Raw genomic sequence first — 18,216 nt, 5'->3', positions numbered from 1 at the left:
GGAATCATTCTTAGACTACTCGGAATGACACCAAATTTTTTGTACAACTCATAAATCATAATACAGAATTATTCCTAGGTTCGAAATCCCAAACGTACCTGGATAACACCAAAGTATACTCCAATCAAATTTAAAGAACTAGAAAACTTTCAATGAACCAACTTTCGACATTAAGTGTTGAAACGCTCCCGGATCACCCGAAACCCGATCCGAATACATGCCCAAGTTCAAAATCATTATACAAACCTATTAAACAATTAAATACCAATTTCGAGGTCAGGTACTCAAAATATTGATTCAAATCAAACTTGGCCATCTTAGGCTACTATTAAGGAACTAAGTGTTCTGATTTCAACCTGAACCCTTCCAAACCCAAACCAACGATCCCCGCAAGTCATAAAATAATAAAATCACATATGGGGAGTCTTAATTAGGGGAATGGGGATCTATAAATCAAAACAACCGGTCGAATTATTATAGAAGCTTATGCCTTCATTTCCTTCTTACTCCTTATACGATATTGAGTGCTTGTTATCAATTGGGCATCGAGGAGTTGTAATAGGTACTACATATGTGGTGCAGGATGTTTCTCCATGCGTAATCAGGCATGCTATTATCGTCACCTTGTGGAAGGGTGTTCGGTCGTTTTAGCCCAATGCTAGTGTTGCCTACGTTTTTTAGGCTATGCACAATGTATTATGATATTCATGCATTGTTATTGTGTAGTGTTGGTATGAATAGTAAGGTACTTATTTATGTGTCGCTAAAATGTGAATGACTCAAAAGGAGGATTACTCGGTTTATGGTTTAGATATTCGGCATTTTAATTCCAGCAGAGGAAAGGCAATTTGACTATGGATGTTCAGGCCTTGGTTGACGGAATAGAGAGACTTGATATCTTCGAACGTGGTGGAATTCTCATTGTGATGTGGTGTCGTTGTCCTTATTGAAATGCATTAAGGCTCATCGGTGTTATGGTATCCTTTGAATTGCCTTCGGGGCAGGGTGTTGTGGAATGGTACCGAAGCAGCGGTTATCAGAGATGGCAGTATATGGAGGCTTCAGAGTCGAAACGGTGTTTCTAGTATTGATGGATCGAGAGAGATGTTCTTTATGGAAGCTCAGAGTTAGTGGCAGTTTATCCGTTTGGGTGCTACAAAGATAGATTATGATTTGAGGTAGTATTTTGGTAGCGAAGGAGGAGGAAGGACATAGTGGGAGGTGTCTCGCGGTGGTTGAATTGCTAGCAAGTCAAGTATGAACAACAGAGGCCGAATAGTTGCTTAAGGAGATGGTATAACCGAAGTGGGAGTGGCAGAGTAGCGTATGGATTATGTGGTAGGATAATCACATGCCTTGAGAAAGTTTAGAGCAATTTAGGGATTATGGTGGACAATGACTAAGTCTATGGATTTTATTTAGGATGGTAGCTACTGTACTGAGGAAGGTTAAATATGACACAAAGGAGTTTGCTTGAAATGAAGAGGGTGTGAAAGCTTGATTATCGATTTTTGGATGCAACAAGAATTCGAGTTTGGAACATATTGTTGGACCTTCAGTTGATGCTAATAGGGAATGAACATACTCTTACAGCTGGTGGACGAGCATGGGCTCAGGAGAGTTTACTGATTTCGTGGCAGTTGTAACCAGAGCAATGTCATTGGAAGAAGTTGATATGGAATTCCACAGGTGGGCTATCTCCTATGAGCAGGTTAGCGGTTTAGTGATTTTTTTATGACGTTCCCACGAAGAGTTCTACTTTCTGCCCAGCGGGAGGCATGTACTGCGATGTGAGCTTGGATCGCTTGAACAAGATGGTACGACTATCAGGAGGTCGAATGTGCCATTGTGGCTGATAATTTAGAATATTTTATGAAACGTTTAATAAGAGAGTACGAGAAATTTGGCTTGTTAACGGTGTGAGATCATGGTAATTGGGAAGGAGGATTTGTTGTGTGTTCTGTATTTATGTGATTGTATCTTAAAGCTAAGTGGGGGAGCCCACCGCCTACGATTGATTCATGTGGTTATGTGCCTTGGCGGTATTGGGTTATCGGTACGTTGGTGGATTTGTTATGATTAAGGAAAGAAAACATCAAGGGTAATTCGGGCAAAGGACTTGATAAATGTGTGCTACATTTCGCCTTATTGATTCATGTGCAGATTTTGGGATGACTTAGAGTTTATGCTTCTTACGGATGTGATGTACAAGGAAAAGAATTCATCTGGTTGCTTCTTTGGGAGTTTTTATGTGCTAACAAAGCACTAGAGTTTGGTTATATTCGTGACCATGTCAGAGTGGGTGACTCTTAACAATGGTTCTAGTGGGGTCAAGAATTACAGTGCGGTGTCTAAGGAATTTGGGTTCGTTTTGTGTCTAAAGACTGGGTTTGCAGCAGAGTGTGAAAAATACTTGTGAAATTTCTATGTTATCATCGGGTCTGCAGTGCAGTGTTTGAGAAATGGGAGAAATAACTTCGGATTTGCGGAAGGTCTTTCTGAATGGGTGTATCAGTTAGAGATACTATGAAGTGCTGGGGAGGGTATAGAATGGCTTATCGGCATTGAGACGACGTGGTCTCGTGATTGTGGTCACTCGGGATGAGTATTGTTCGAGGTTCGTTGTGTGTTTGAACAGAAGTGTTGTTTTGAAGGCAATTCAAGAGTAAATCGGAAGAAGTTGAGTCAGTTAATAGTGGTTTGAATTAGCATGGTTAAGGAAAGGGTCGGTTCCTTCGGTGTGGTAAGGTTATTCAGATATCTGTGGATACACTTGGGCGTTTGGCAGTATCCATAATATGATTGATTTAGAGGTATTTAATTCTAATGGTTTTGCTATGTGTGAATGATTCCCGAAAGAGTTATGGTGGTTTAGACCACGACTTGCGGTTGGCGTATTATGCATTATGGGAATTTGGCTGCGTGATGCGATTGTTCTTCTAAAATGAGTTAAGTAAAAGGTTTCTAGCCAATGAAGTGTTTATTCTACTGGTGGTTCAGGATTTATGATAAAATTCTTGTACTCTCGCGTAACAACATGATAGATGCAGTGAGCGGTATGGAATTGGGATTTAAAAGTCAAGGTTGCGGTTTACTTTTGTCGAGGATATCACGAGTTCAAAGAAGCGATAGAAATTCAGACTTTTAGAGTATGTTGGCGCTATTTTAGTGTCACCTGAGAATGGTGTTATGTGGAAGAGGCATTGTGTATTGAATTGCGAGTTCATGATTTGCATTACAGAAATAATATGGTTGGTAGCCATGGATGTGTAGATTTTACTACCTGGTGTGGAAGGTTGTGGGAGTATATACCACGGGATGATCTTATAAGTGTGACATGTTAGTCATCTAAGTGTTAGATATTAAAATCAGGTATGAAAATTCTGGTACTGTCGCTGCTTGGAGAGTTTATGTCTAAGAGATGCTCTATTCCTTTGGTTGTGGACTATGGAAGTTGTTCCGAATTTGACTATCGATCGTATGTGTTATGGATAGGGTCATTGTAGGTCCTTGGGAGGTTATAGACCTATTTGGGAATGATCAGAATCGGCTTAAGGTCAGTTAGTAGATCTAATATGAATGTGTGCTCTACATCAGGTTGGATGTGTTCATTCAACATAGCATTGCTTATGGAGGGGTCTTCAGGCGTTGGATGTTATTTCTATCGTCATTTATTCTATGTGATACTCTATTATGCCATGTGGGTTATGAGACGGCTGGATCATTCGCACATGTGTTGTGATCCCGAGCTTGTGGTGTTACATGAGCAAGATGGCTCTTGAGATGCAGGTCATTGATTGCAACTTAGTCGTGCTTGGCATTTAGTAGCGCATGGCACTATCTGTCTCCCCGCGGTTGTGTTTATGCACTTTGCATGCTTGTGGTCGATATTCGGGCATTTCGTGGGTATGTGGCTCGGTAGGTATTTCTTTATTGATTGCTAAGTGTGGATCGGGTGGCACGCCGCCACAGGTACGATGTTTGGATTGGATTTCATGCCGCAACAGTGCGATATTGAGTATGATTCCTTACACTTATTTTGTGTGCCTTGTTTCTCATCTCTGAGATAAGTTCATAGCATTTGTTGGGCCGTTTTATTTGTCATGCGGGCTGGATAGTTCTTTTCCCGAGTTTGTTTTTCCTTAATTGGTCATATTCGAATTGTGGCTTGTTGACGCATTAATGTCGTCATATGAGATTTTAGGTGGTTTTTGATGTGGCTTGCCGGTCGAGCAGCTTGAACTGGGTGAGACGAGGTTGTCGGGCTTAAAATCAGTGCAATCGTATTTATATAATGTATATTATGAGGAAACTGTCAGTAATCATTTTAGAATGAGGAAATAGTTCTTGTTAAGCGGAGAGACTCCAGTATTTATTGATTTGTCAAGTGGTTATGAGCTTCTACGTGTCGCTTTCATCATTGCAGTATTGTGAGGGTTGGATCAGGGCTTATACGCATTATAAAGTATACTACGAGCATCAAGTTAGTGAATTTGCAACTTTTACGGTTGGAGGATGTTATTATGGGCATACAAATTATGCAGTGCATTGTGTGGTTTCAGCATGGGTACATGATCAGGTTAGGTACAAAGTGTTGAGATTGATACGGTGTTTGTATGTTAGAATCAGGTCTCGTAGAGAATTCCGGATGTTGGAACTTGGTTTTAAGGATTGTGGGTTAAGGTAGCATGAAGTATCTTCAGTTTGGCTCGAGCTAATATGCTCACATGGGTTGTGGTGGCACATATAGGTGCACAAGGTGTTAAACATGAATTTTGGGCAACTCCGGAATGGTTTTTAGCACGTTCGAGGACGAACGTATGTTTAAGTGGGGAATAATGTAACGACCCAACCGGTCGTTTTGAGATCTAGTTCATTGTTCGACGGTTTGAGGCCTTGAATAGCTTCACTTCATGTTTTATGACTTGTACGCATAGTCGGAATTGAATTTCAGGAAGTTCGAAGTCGGTTCTGAAGGAAAATTCTCAATTCGGAAGCTTTAAGTTGGAAGCGTTTTTCAAGGTTTGACCTTGGAGTAAATGATATCAGAAGTATGATGATTTCGGATTTGGGCATATGTTCGGGTTGAGAATCGGGTGGTCCGGAAGCATTTCAGCGCTTATTGTGAAAAGTTGGCATTTTGAAAGTTTTAGAATTTCCAAAGATTTATTTGAAGTGGACTTTAATGTTATTGATATCTGTTTGGGATTCCAAGCCCTGGTATAGGTTCGTATTATGATTTGTGACTTGTATGTAATGTTTGGCGTCATTCCGGAATGCTTAGATATGATTCAGACGCGTTCGTCGAAGTTTGAATGTTTGAAAGTAGAAAGAAGAATTTTGATCATCGATTCATGATTTTGATATTATTCGTGGAGTTTTGATCCTTTGGATAAGGTATTGGGACTTGCTTGTGTGATTAGACGGGGTCCCGGAGGCCTCGGTGTGATTCGGAGTGGTTTCAGATCATTTTTCCTTATTTTGCAACTATTGATGCTGGTGTCTGGTTTTGTTCTTCGCGAACGCGAAGGGATTCACGCGTTCACGAAGAAAGATTCTGGCTGCTGGGATTTTGTGCTTTGCGTTTGCGAAAGTTTGGGCGGTAAGGCTTCGCACGATTCCATTGACGCGTTCACGATGAAGAAGCTGGCCTGGTGGGGGACTTGGTCTTCGCATTCGCAAAAGTACGGACGCGTTCGCGATGGGCAGGCTAGTAAAGCACCGCATTCGCGACCCCTGTCTCGCGTTCGCGAAGAGGAGTTTTAGAGATGGAGCATGTTGCTCTTTGCGAACGCAAGGGTAAGGCCGCATTCGCGAAGAAGGTCGGGCTAGGAAGTGTTATTTTAAATCGGAGGTTTGGCTCATTTTTACTTTATTTCTTCCATGGGAGGCGACTTTGGGGTGATTTTGGAGCGCCATTTTCATCATCAATCATGAGATAAGTAATTTCTACACGTTATGAGTCAAATACATGAATTTAGGCTTGTAAATTCAGTAGTTTAAGTGGAAAATGTGGGATGTTTTGTAGACGACCTAGAATTTGTATTTTTTATTTTGACCACAAAATTGGACATAGAATTGGTAAAAAAATTATACATTTGAGTTCGTGGTATTATGTGTAATGTTTATCTTCAAAAATTCACGGAATCCGAGCATGTGGGCCTGAGGGTTGACTTTGTTGACTTTTCTAGCGGAGTTGGAAATTATTATAAATTTATTAATTATGAGTGTTGGAGTATATTCTTACTGGTTTGCATGTTATTTGATTAGTTTCACATTGATGGGCATGGGTTTTGAGGTATTAGAGAGGTGTTGGAGCCGGTTATGGAACTTCGGAGTGAGGTAAGTCTTATGTCTAATCTTGTAAGGGGGAAAACTACCCCGTAGGTATTAAATTGTTATGTGCTACTAGTTGTGGATACTACGTATGTACAAGGTGATGAGAGTCCATACGTAGTTAAAAGTCTATTTATATCCGGGTAGACCTAGGACTTTATCATGTAATATTTGAATTATTTGAACTCAATTTGCTAGTTTAATTACTTGAATTTATAATTGAAATTGATTCGAAAATATATTAGGCCAAGCTTATCACCTTGAGTTGTTTGGCGATATATTTTGATAAGCGGTAAAAGTCATGTTTACTTGATGTTCATGTACCTATGTTGTAAGTACATGACTCATAATTTGATAAATTTCTTCCTTTCCAGTGGATCGGGCCGAACGCCTCGGCAGTATATTGAGATGCACCTCTGGTTCGCGCCGGTCGACCCTCAACAGTGTACACACCACTCTGAATCAGGCCGTACGACCTCAGTATAATCGTGCATGATACCACTAGGAGTCCGAATATTCATAAGATTCCCCTTTGATTGAGACCTGACACTTATATGGTATTCCTTGTCCGTTTGAGATTGTACTTGATATTTCTGATTTGCTGAGACAACACATGAGATTTGAGAGATTTAAATCATCAAAAGAAATATTGGAGAATTATATAAGTTATAGTTTTTACCTCATTGTTACTACCGTGCTCATTTGTTGTAATTTATTATATGGTTTTATTGGACCACTAGTAAGTGTCGATGTCGATCTCTCGTCACTACTTCTCCGTGGTTAGGCTAGATACTTACTGGGTACGCGTTGATTTACGTACTCATACTACACATCTGCATGAAATGTGCAACATCTAAAAGGTTCATTTGGTGACCATCTTGGCGCGTAGACGCAACTGCTGAGAGGACTTTATGGTGAGCTGCCTTCTATGCTACGCACTGCAGCCCACAAAGTCTCTATCTTATTTATTTTACTTTATCATGTCTATTTTATATTCTAGACAAATGTTGTATTATTATTGCACTCTTTAAAAGACGTTCATACGCTTGTGACACCGAATTCTGGGATATTCTAGTTGATGTTTACGGATTTGCATATTATTATCACTTTTTATTTTTATGTCTTACTAATTATGTATGTACCTATGATTTTAAATGTGTAAATTTTTTTACTTAAAATAATTTATTATTTTAAAAATAATAAAATAAATAATTAATATGTTAGTTCAATGTTGGCTTATCTAACGACGACGTTGGACACCAACACGACCTATAGTGGATTTTGGATCGTGTCACCCTCAGTCAACACCAACACTAACCACCACACAGTCAGTATCTATAACTACGACCAACACCTCAACTAGCCACCATTCCTAGTTGGCACCCACAATCGCCACCTTTTGCCATCACCACCAATTACAATATTATATTTTAAAAAGATTTTATGATATAACATTGATTAATTAGTGTTTTATTTGAGTTTTATATTATTGATTTTAAAAGAAAGATAAGTTTTATATATTCAGATTTTGAAAATATAACTGTCTTAATTATTTAGTATTCAGATCTTAGTGCAAATTTTTATTTCAAGATATATATTTTTAGATGCAGATGTCTTAATCTTAATTGATTTTGAATAAAAATAAATGAGACCTAAGGTACTTTAGGCTTGTCCCAAAAGGTGGGGGTTCTATGTCCAACTTTAGGCTTGTTTTATTATCTTTGAGTTGTTCTTCCCGTTTTGATAATAACATTTCTTAATTACTAAAATAAAGCCTTGTATTAAAACCAAACTAAGTTCACAACAAACATTTATGCCTAATTGCTTTAGGCAGTTCAATTAGGAGAAGCGGGAAATTAAATTGTTAAATAGACAAAAATTTAGACACCATTTAGGTAAACATAAGAGACTAAGACCATGCTCTCTTATGGTTTCATTCTGAACAATTCGTTGGCTTTTTGTATGATACTCCAGTAATTTATTTGTATGACAAAAGGTTTGTCCAATGAGACACTAAATATTCAAAGTAGATGTGTGAAATTCCTTTTTTTTCCATTCTTTCTTAGTCAGAGATGGTCAGTCAACATTTATAAAATCTTTATAGATTCTGTTAATCAAAATATTTCAGTAATTTAATATCTTGTATAATTAGCCAATATAATGCTCTTCTATGCCTCTATATAAGTCTTTCCTCGTAGTAACAAAGGTCTCATATACCTAGCAAATCAAGTTCATCTTTTAGTTCTTTCATGTTGTGTTAATTAGTTTAATTTTTTGAAAACACCTGACATTCATGCTTATAAAAAGAATGAATGAATTCAGGATGCATCAAAGAATTGTTCAACAAACTTTGTTGATGCTATATTTCCTTTTGAGTTATAATGGGGTACAAGGAGAGAAAAACCTATCCAAATTAGAGGATGCAGAGTTAGAGAAACAGCTAAAGCTTTTGAACAAGCCAGCGGTCAAAATAGCTAAGGTATTTATTTTGGGTTTAAAAATATCATTTTATTCGTAAGTCTCTGGGACATTATTTTTTTTTTTCTTTTTTGGCTAATATCGCTTTTGTAGGGGGGAAAAACAATATTACTCTGTCACATGGTTTTTGGGTAAAGGACCTTATGTTCTATTTCCATATTTTTTATAAATATTTTTTGTGTTTGAAAATTGAACCCTCTATATTATATAACTCTTTACATATTAATATTTTTCTATACTATCTTGCAAATTTGCAGACAAAAGGCATTACAATGGCTTAACTTTTCAAAGTCAAATGTCTTAAAGTTTTTTAGAAAAAGGAGTAGTCTACTGACAGTTGTTTTTGTGAGATTGTTTTGTATTTAAAAGGTACATATTGAATAGCAAGTAGTGCAATTACTGAAACTTAGATTACTTATTTTATTATTTGTTTTGTTCACAGACGAAATATGGAGATATATACGATTGTATAGATTTCTATAAACAACATGCATTTGATCATCCGTTATTGAAGGATCATAATTATCATCCTAAGGCATATCTCTACTCTCTTTCCATTTTACTTTTAATTTTCTTTTACAAAATATCATATTGTTGACATGTAATTAAATATTTGGTTGAACAGATGAAACCTACTTTATCTAGAGTGAAGCAAAATTCAGATGCCTCAACAACTAGTAGGTCATCGACAATATGGTCAAAAGATGGAGGTTGCCCTTTTGGAACTGTTCCCATTAAGCGAATAACTAAAGATGATCTTATTAGACAAAGACGTATACCACCGCCAGAAAATGTCACATTCGGCTCTCAATCAGCTGTCGTGAGATAATCTATGCCAATTTACTGCTTTTGCTTGAATAATTTATACCTAAACATGAGAATTCAATATTTACTTATATATAGATTCTAAAAGTTTCACTTATTTATAAATAAGAAAAGTTATCCATGCACAAATATAAACAAGCTTAAGTTTCGCTAATCGTGGCAAAACTCATATATTTCTGTACATCTAATGCAGAGCAACAACAATAGTGAGGCAAAAGGAAGATACATATCTTCACAAGGATATAAGGTACAAAAGTATGCAAAAAATTTATCATGTTTTCATTTTCAATTTTGTGTTTCTACAGGGTCATTTTATAAGGGGAAATAATATTATGTGCAAGGAATTGGAAAGTTTATAGTACTCCCTGTGTTCCACCTTAGGTGAACTTATTACTATTTGGAGAGTCAAAAAAAATTTCTTTGGCCACGTTTTCCATAAATTCTTTTTAAATATTTTTAATGTTAATTATTGTGACTTCTATTACTTTTTATGTAATTTCTAAATATGTAATTTTATTTTAAAATTGTAAAAAAAAATATGTTTGAATTCAGATAAAAAGTTAATTAATTTGACTCTCATGCTTCGGAAAAGTTTACATAAATCGGAAAGGAGGGAGTATTTATTTTGTGTTGATCAAATAACTAAACAAACAACCAGTAACTCAATAAGGATTAACAGTAGTTTCTTACTTACCCTTCATAGTAACTCAATTCTTGATTTATCAACTGAAAGGTGAATGTGCTTACCACATAAAGCCTCCCCCACACATCAAAATAACGGTCATTTCCAGCTGATTGCTTTTCTTATACAGTTATACGTTTCTTTTAATTGAATTTGAAATAAGAAATGGAATCAGTTTTTCTTATTCTTATAGTCTAATTTGGGGGTCGAAATATCTATTTGTGCTGCCAAGTTCTTTGCGTTGGCCTTTTTGAAACTGCCTTACTTGATGTAAATATAGTTAAATAAGTTTGGAATTTAGGAATTGGCCTTTTGTCGTCTGCTTCACTTGTGTTAAGAAAAGAAAGAAAAACTTACGGTGTCCGTGAATATAGATAAGTTGATTTGGATACTCTATGTGAGTTAATATTGTTTTTTCCTATTCAGCTTGCAATAGCTCAAATTCTAAATAATCCAAATAACAAGTTTGCGGGAGCTGGAATGGCAACTAATTTCTATAATCCTCGTGTTGAAGGCCAGCAACATAGTGCATGTCGATTAAAAATTCAAAAAGACTCAGATATCTTACAAGTTGGTTGGAGAGTAAGTTTAACATACCTTTTCATCCATAATCAAATTGTTTCATGGAATAATGAGATGTTGCAAAGATTGAATTAATATTTTACCTCTAAAATGTAAATTAGAAACTTAATTTATGAGTAAACGCATACTCGATTATCATGATATCTCTATTTCTTTTTTAGGTGGACCCAACTTTATATGGGGATTCCAAAACTAGGCTTTTTATACACTTACAGGTAACTTATGTACTTTGATGATTCGTCTTGAGTTCATGAAACTAGTGTATCTTTTAGTTTAATAATTTATTTTAATTTGCAAGAATTCATGTATCATATCTCTCTCTTTTTTTTTTAGGCCGATAAAATTCATTGTTTCAATACATTGTGTCCTGGCTTTGTACAAGTAAGTAGTGAGATACCTCTTGATATGTCATTCGAGGATTATCTTTCACGACGTGGAGGGGCTATTTGGGAGGAAAAAATGTACATTGATCGGGTATATTTTATATTTTTTTCTTATTTAGAATTTCTATCAAGTTTGTACAAGTTTAGGGGTTATCATTTGAAATGCGCAATAATATTGACAGCTGACATTTTCTTTTAAAAATTTAAGGATCTAGCCAACGGAAACTGGTGGCTTCTAATGGAAAAGGACTATAAACAAGTTGGTTTTTGGCCGCAAAGAATCTTTACTGGCCTTACAAGTTTTGCTACGAATGTTGAATGGGGAGGAGTAGTATATAGTCCACCAGGTGTACCTGAACCTTTTATGGGCTCAAGCTTTTTTCCCATTAAAGACAGTGCTTATGATGCGTATTGTACAAAACTTACAATTTTAAACGAGGAAGGAAAGACGTTTGAAGTAGATAATGTGACTACGCATGCAGATAATCCCAATATGTATAAGGTTTTATTTGGACCACTTTGGGATGATACCAAGCCTTTCCTATTTGTTCTTTATGGGGGACCTGGTGAGAGAGCACAAGTCTAAGTCTTGTAATACAACTATTATGACAATATTTATTTTCAATGTCTAAAGAATGTCTCAGCAACTCTTGATGAATTTACAATTTTATGTCGCAGATCCGATACCAGCTTTTAGCATTTCCTTGAAAAACACAAACACTTGACATTGCTTGGTGACGTTACTACAAAAATACGCCCTTTCCCGGCTAAAATATTGACCGAATGCGGTCGATTTTGAAGGGTTATCGATCAAATTGAATGTGTAGAAAAAGAATAATCGGTATAAAAATTGATCGACGCAATCGGCTATTGGTATTGTTGTCCGGCTTTTTTATCGGTTTTTTGGGTTGGAAACCACAGTTTTATAGTGTTGTTTTTTTATCGACATTTGCAGCCAAGTATAGAAACCTTTTTAATAGTATATACTTGTAATTTTGTAAGATAGTATTAAACTGTTTATTCCTCTCTTTTTATTCTTTCTCACTCTCATTCTCTTTTCAGAACCCTCCCTCTTCCAAACTCAAAGGGTCAAATACATGGACGATCCTTTAAAATTGTTTATTTTTTTAATCTAAACACCTAAATTAAATATATGATCTATTGAACACTTAATTTATGCTTAAACTATGCCTATTAGACACGAAATGCTGACATAAAAAGTATGTGCTTCTCAGTGAAAATTAAGTGCGTGGAATGGCTTTATGGTAGGCCACAACAAGGTGTTTGCCGGAAAGATCAAACTTCACTGGAAAAAAGGAATTTTTCACTGTTTTTGTTCTATTTCCTCTATTGTTTTCTTCCATTTTCTTTCGTCGCGGATTCATATTGATTATTCTCTCATTCTTTAATTAGATGGCATGCACTGTGTGCTTCTTCGTGAATTTTTACCTTTGAAGGTGAAATTTCGTGTACAGGTTGAATTAGGTATTATAAGTTTGCTCTCATCTACTCACATTGTACTCTCTTCGATTCAATTTAGATATCACATTCCGCTGATCGAGATAGGGGTATATTTGCTTCAATACTAATATGGTAGGGACTTCAATTTTCTGAGCCAATAGCATAACATGGGTTAATTTTAAATAATTTCTAATAATAGAGGGGTATTAAAAATCCAACACAAAAGGGAGCTTGAAAATCTGTCTTTGCCTACTCACGGGCAATATAAACGAGTAGATGAAATCAAGTACTGTACGCTGGGACTATTCGGACATCAGTGGTTGCTCTTTTTTCATTTATTTTCTTGTGTTCGAGTAATGATTTGTGTAGTGCGATTATTCTTCTAAATAAGATATCTTATAATTTATTTTGAATATTTAATGGAGAAATATTTTATAGTTTACCTAAATATATGTAATTTAATTTTAAAATTTTGGTGCACCCATTCATCAAAAAAAAAATTAATTTGAACATCCTTAGTGAAAACCTTGGTTTCTTACATCCGTCAGGCATTTATATGATGACATTTAATTGCGAAGGCGCAATTGATCAACAGTTGGATTCATTTGCCGTAGAGTGTCAGCATTAGTCTTGATTATGTTTCTGTCCATGCTCTGGCGTTTTGGAGTCGGAAAGCCGAAACAAAGAGAGTGTTGTGAATAGGCTAAACGGGCCAGACCACGTTGAAGTAATTGGGCCACTAAAACTGTTATTTTGACTATTTCTGGGATCCAGGTTGATAAAAGGTGGGGGAAAACTATTTGGTTAGTGAATAAAATTATTTTGGCCGTTGTGAAGAATCTGAATCCTCTTATCACCTTTCTTTGTTACCGTTTCATTGCTTAGTCTTCCTACTGTAATTTCTCGATTTAGTTCGTTAAATACAATCTAATCTTCCATGTTATTCACTACAGAGAGATTGTGTATATATAAAGATTGTGTGAAAAACGAAGCCTAACTGGATGGCTAATTCTCATTGCCTTAGTCGTCTCTCCATCCTCACGTGCTTATATTATGCCTACTTTTTCTGCCACCCAGTGACAAGATTGAACCTCATAACTTCTTTTACCAAAAGGTTTAAAAAAAGAAAGTCAAAGATAGTCACTATTCCAATAACTTTAAACTGTGTTGCTACATTGAATTATATTAGTATTACCGTAAGTTGGCGAGTCAGTATGGATAAGGTTAAAAATATAGCTACTGCTGGACTGCTATTTTACTATAATATTCGTTATACTGTACAAGTACAACAGCTTATATTGTCATAAGGTAAAGAATTATCTAATAACTATTACAAGACAAATTTGTCAAAATTTAAACTACTGAGCTACAATACGACTGTAATCGCGGCGACAAATTGGACAAGTAAGCTCTTGAGCCATCCAAGCTGTTACACATTTGTGATGAAACACGTGATGGCACGGGAGCACTCGTACATGCTCAGTTTGTTCAAATTCGGACTGACAAATTTGACACGTAGTATCACTAAAGGTTATACCGTCTAAGACGGAGTGTTCTAAATAAGGAAACAGTTCGATTAATCTTTCGGATATTAGGTGAGATGCGCCTAATACACTTTTGTACAATCTTGAAAATAAAAAATACAAAAGCACCGGCTACCCATATCTCCAACACTATGGAAGCCGGATCTCGACCGGTCAAACGGTTCACCAGATCTGGTTTTGAGGTGACATGGTCAACAAATAATGCAAAAATCTGTTTTTAACAAGCAAAGAGGAAAAACAAAGAAAGTTAGGCATAAGATGAACAAGTGGGTTATACATAATAAGTACGAACTAAAATTTGACATCGGTAATTGACATTTGACACAAAACAATGAAAAATATTACTATCGATCAGCGCTGAAGAGTGAAAGCCCTTATTACTACTCTGCGCTAGCATTAAAATTCTTTTTCTATGGACAAGAGAGTACTATTGGATACTTACAATTAGAATACTATTAATAAACCTTAGCCACTGCATATTGTAGTGATTGCCTGCCAGTCGAGCCGCTGATCAAACAGTAGTGAATAAAGATATTGGTTTGGCGGGATGAGTAAATCATCTCCTGCATTATATAGCTATTGAGTATGGAGGCCAGACGAAATTAATATATGTCGAAGATGGAAAAAGACTAGCTTTACTTCATATATCTAGCTTGTTACAGACCAAAACAGCAATTTAGACTGCTTTGTTTTTGCTTCTATTTTGTTGATGACATTTTTAACAGAAAATGATTGTGTGTGCCTCTTGAGAAGCTAATAATAGGCCTATTCAAAAGTTTAGAGGTTTAATTAGATTTCTTCAAAGCTTTAAAAATATAAAAAAAGAAATAACCAAAAGGTCCACGCCAATAGACAAATTAATGTGAATAAATAAAAAGAAATGGGCTATAAACCTCAATTTTCCTTTCCTTTCTCATCCTTTTACTTCCTCAAATAGAAGTCTACTGATTTAAAATATTTGTATCTTCCTCATCCTCAAATCCTAAACCCACAGCTACACTAAACTCCATAACCAACTCTTAACGGCATAATTCGAAAATTCAACAGAAAGGCATTTTCTTTCCTCATGATTGTACATTTCTTATGTAAGATTTATATTCAGATTGTTCTCACGTGAGATGTTTTTAGTCCATTACTCAAATATTCACTCAATCATAGGCGTATCCAAGATTTTGAGAGGATGGATGCACTATTAAGAAGAGGCGGATCCAGAATATAAATTTGCATGAAAGTCCCAAATTAAACAACGGAGCTATATCAGCTCCCGGAATTATAATCTGTACTCGATATCGACAAAATCAACTCTCGATCAAACCTCTCAACCTTCCAAACCTTCAATTTTCCAACTTTTGCCAAAAAATATCAAATCAACCTACAGACCTCCAAAGTCAAATCCGGTCATATGCTTAAGTCCAATTACCATACGAAACTATTAAAATCATCAAAATACCATTTCGGGATCGTGTACAAAAAAGTCAAACTCCGGTCAACTCTTACCACTTAAACTTCAAAAACAAGAATCATTCTTCTAAATCAATCCCGACTCTCCTGAAAACCGAAATCGGCCATACATGCAAGTCATAATACACAATTTTGAAGCCACTCAAGACCTCGAACCACTGAACAAAATGCTAAAGCTCAAAACGACTAGTCGATCGTTGTAAATTCGATAAGTTCCTTCTCTTCGTGTGGATCGGGCCGAACGCCTCGGCAACATATTGAGATGCATCTATGGTTCGCGCTGGTCGACCCTCGGTAGTGTATACATTATTCTGGATTGGGATGTACGACCCCGACATGACTCGTGGGCAATATCGCTAGGAGTCTGAATATTCATGAGAATTTCCTTTGATTGAGACCTGTCATTTATTTGAGGTTTCTTATCTGTCGAGATAGCATATGAGATTTGAGAAATTTATATTTTCACAATGTTGGAGAATTTTTGTTAATTACAGTTCTTAGCTCATTATTGTTGTTATGTTTCATATACATACATAATTTAATATATTAATTTATTGGACCACTAGTAAGTGTCAATGTCGATCCTTCGTCACTACTTCTCTGAGGTTAGGCTAGATACTTACTAGGTACGCGTTGATTTTCGTATTCATGCTACACTTCTGCACTTTTTGTGCAAGTATATTTTTTATTGTCATTTGGGTGCAAGGACGCAACTTTTGAGGGGACATTTTACGGTGAGCTGCATCCCATGATATGAACTGCAACACACAGAGTCTCCATCATATTCATTTATGTTATCCTGTCTATTTTTTATTTCACACAGATGTTGTATTGGTATTGTACTTTGTAGTAGATGTCCATGCGCTTGTGACACCGAGTTTGGGATATAATAGCAGATGTTATTGGTTTTGCTTAATATTGTCATCCTTTTATTTTATATCTTACTAATATTGTATGTATCCATGATTTGAAATGCATTAATTTTTTTATTTAATAAAACTTATGATTTCAAAAGTAATAAAATGAATAATTATTCAATAGTGGAAATATCATGATTTAATAGTAATCATGGTATACTAGTGCGTATATATCAAGATTATTGGGAAAGCCATTTAAGATACTCAAACAATGTTTACCATGTTTCAATAGTAATAATGGTATACCAAGAATATTGAGAATGCCATAATTTAACAGTAATCATGGTATACTATACAGTATACCAAGAATATTAGAAATACAATGTAGCATACTTAAGTAAAATATACCATGATTCAATAGCAATCATGGTAATGTAGTATAACAAAAATATTGGGCATATCATTTAACATGTTCAAATAATTTTAGCATGATTTATTACACATTTTATCAAGAAAAATAGGATTACCGTATGCTCAAACAAAATATAACATGATTCACTAGTATTTATGACATACTACAAATCATATCACGAATATTGAGAATACCACTTTACGTACTCAAATAAAGTATATGATGGAGATTTGTTAAATAAAAGTATATTGGTATATTAATAATTATTTTTTAAATTTGGATATTTTCCTACAAATTTGTATATTATATATACTAACAAATACATATTGTATATTATCATATTATCTTATGTATATCTAATTTCATATGTTAAAATAAATAAATTTTTGGGTCCTGTTGTACGGTCTTTCCTATTTCAAATTTTTACTTCCACAAAAGTAAATTAAAAAAGAAAAGAAAGGAACGCCCAAATTCATAACTTTATATGTGTGTGTGCATGTGTGTGTATTTGTGTGTATGTGTGTAACAACCTGATAGGTCATTTTGAGTACTAGCGGTTATTTATGTATTTTGAAACCTCTTATAGATTCATTTGATATTTATCGATTTGCGTGTGTGGTCCATGCATTTTTTTCGAAAAGCTTTTACATAAATTTTTGATGAAAATGTGATTTTTTTTTACTTAAAATGAGGTTAGAGTTGATCACGGTCAACATTTTGGGTAAACGATCTCCGATCGGTATTTTAACTATTCCGATAGGTTCGTATGATTTTTTGGACTTGTACGCATGTTTGGTTGGAGTACGGGGTGACCCAAGCGCATTTTGGCGTGTTATGTGAAAAACTATGAATGTTGAGTTTTCAAGTTGAAATCTTGAGTTTTGACGGCCGATTCATGTTATTTGATGTTATTTTGATGATTTGAGTTAGCGAGCAAGTTTGCATGATATTATTATACTTGTGTGAATGTTTGAATTGGATCCCGAGGGGCTCGAGTGAGTTTCGGAAGCGTTGCAGATTGATTCGGAATAGCCACTGCATTTCAGTCGCTTGTTTTCAGTTTCATATCGAGCATTTGCGAGCCTCACTACTGATCGCATTTACGAGCATGCGCTGGGGTTGGGTCTTCGCATTTGCAAAGAATGAGCCGCTTTTGCGAGGTTTACTATATTCGCTTTGCTACTCTAGCAAAATG

General features: G+C 35.7%; 1 protein-coding gene across 1 annotated transcript; it reads left to right on the top strand.

Moving 5' to 3' along the window:
• Window positions 1-8,644: 8,644 nt before the first annotated feature.
• Window positions 8,645-11,963, top strand: LOC104107059 (protein neprosin-like). Its single transcript, XM_070199700.1, has 10 exons — window positions 8,645-8,815; window positions 8,908-8,945; window positions 9,072-9,159; window positions 9,257-9,349; window positions 9,440-9,634; window positions 9,833-9,886; window positions 10,748-10,903; window positions 11,065-11,118; window positions 11,237-11,377; window positions 11,495-11,963. The coding sequence occupies exons 1-10, from the start codon at window positions 8,645-8,647 to the stop codon at window positions 11,870-11,872; spliced, it is 1,368 nt and encodes a 455-aa protein (XP_070055801.1). The 3' UTR covers window positions 11,873-11,963.
• Window positions 11,964-18,216: the final 6,253 nt, after the last annotated feature.

This window comes from Nicotiana tomentosiformis, chromosome 1 (genome assembly GCF_000390325.3).
Source record: "Nicotiana tomentosiformis chromosome 1, ASM39032v3, whole genome shotgun sequence".
Lineage (NCBI taxonomy): Eukaryota > Viridiplantae > Streptophyta > Magnoliopsida > Solanales > Solanaceae > Nicotiana > Nicotiana tomentosiformis.
Note: the sequence above shows the minus strand (reverse complement) of the source record. Positions and strands in the feature narration are given on the sequence as shown.

What these genes read in the sequence shown, in the direction of transcription:
- LOC104107059 (XM_070199700.1), top strand. Translation starts at nt 8,645, where the DNA reads ATGAATGAATTCAGGATGCATCAAAGAATTGTTCAACAAACTTTGTTG. An exon ending in CAGCGGTCAAAATAGCTAAG is followed by an intron (nt 8,816 to 8,907) that starts GTATTTATTTTG and finishes TCGCTTTTGTAG; the next exon opens with GGGGGAAAAACAATATTACT. An exon ending in TATCTTCACAAGGATATAAG is followed by an intron (nt 9,887 to 10,747) that starts GTACAAAAGTAT and finishes TTTCCTATTCAG; the next exon opens with CTTGCAATAGCTCAAATTCT.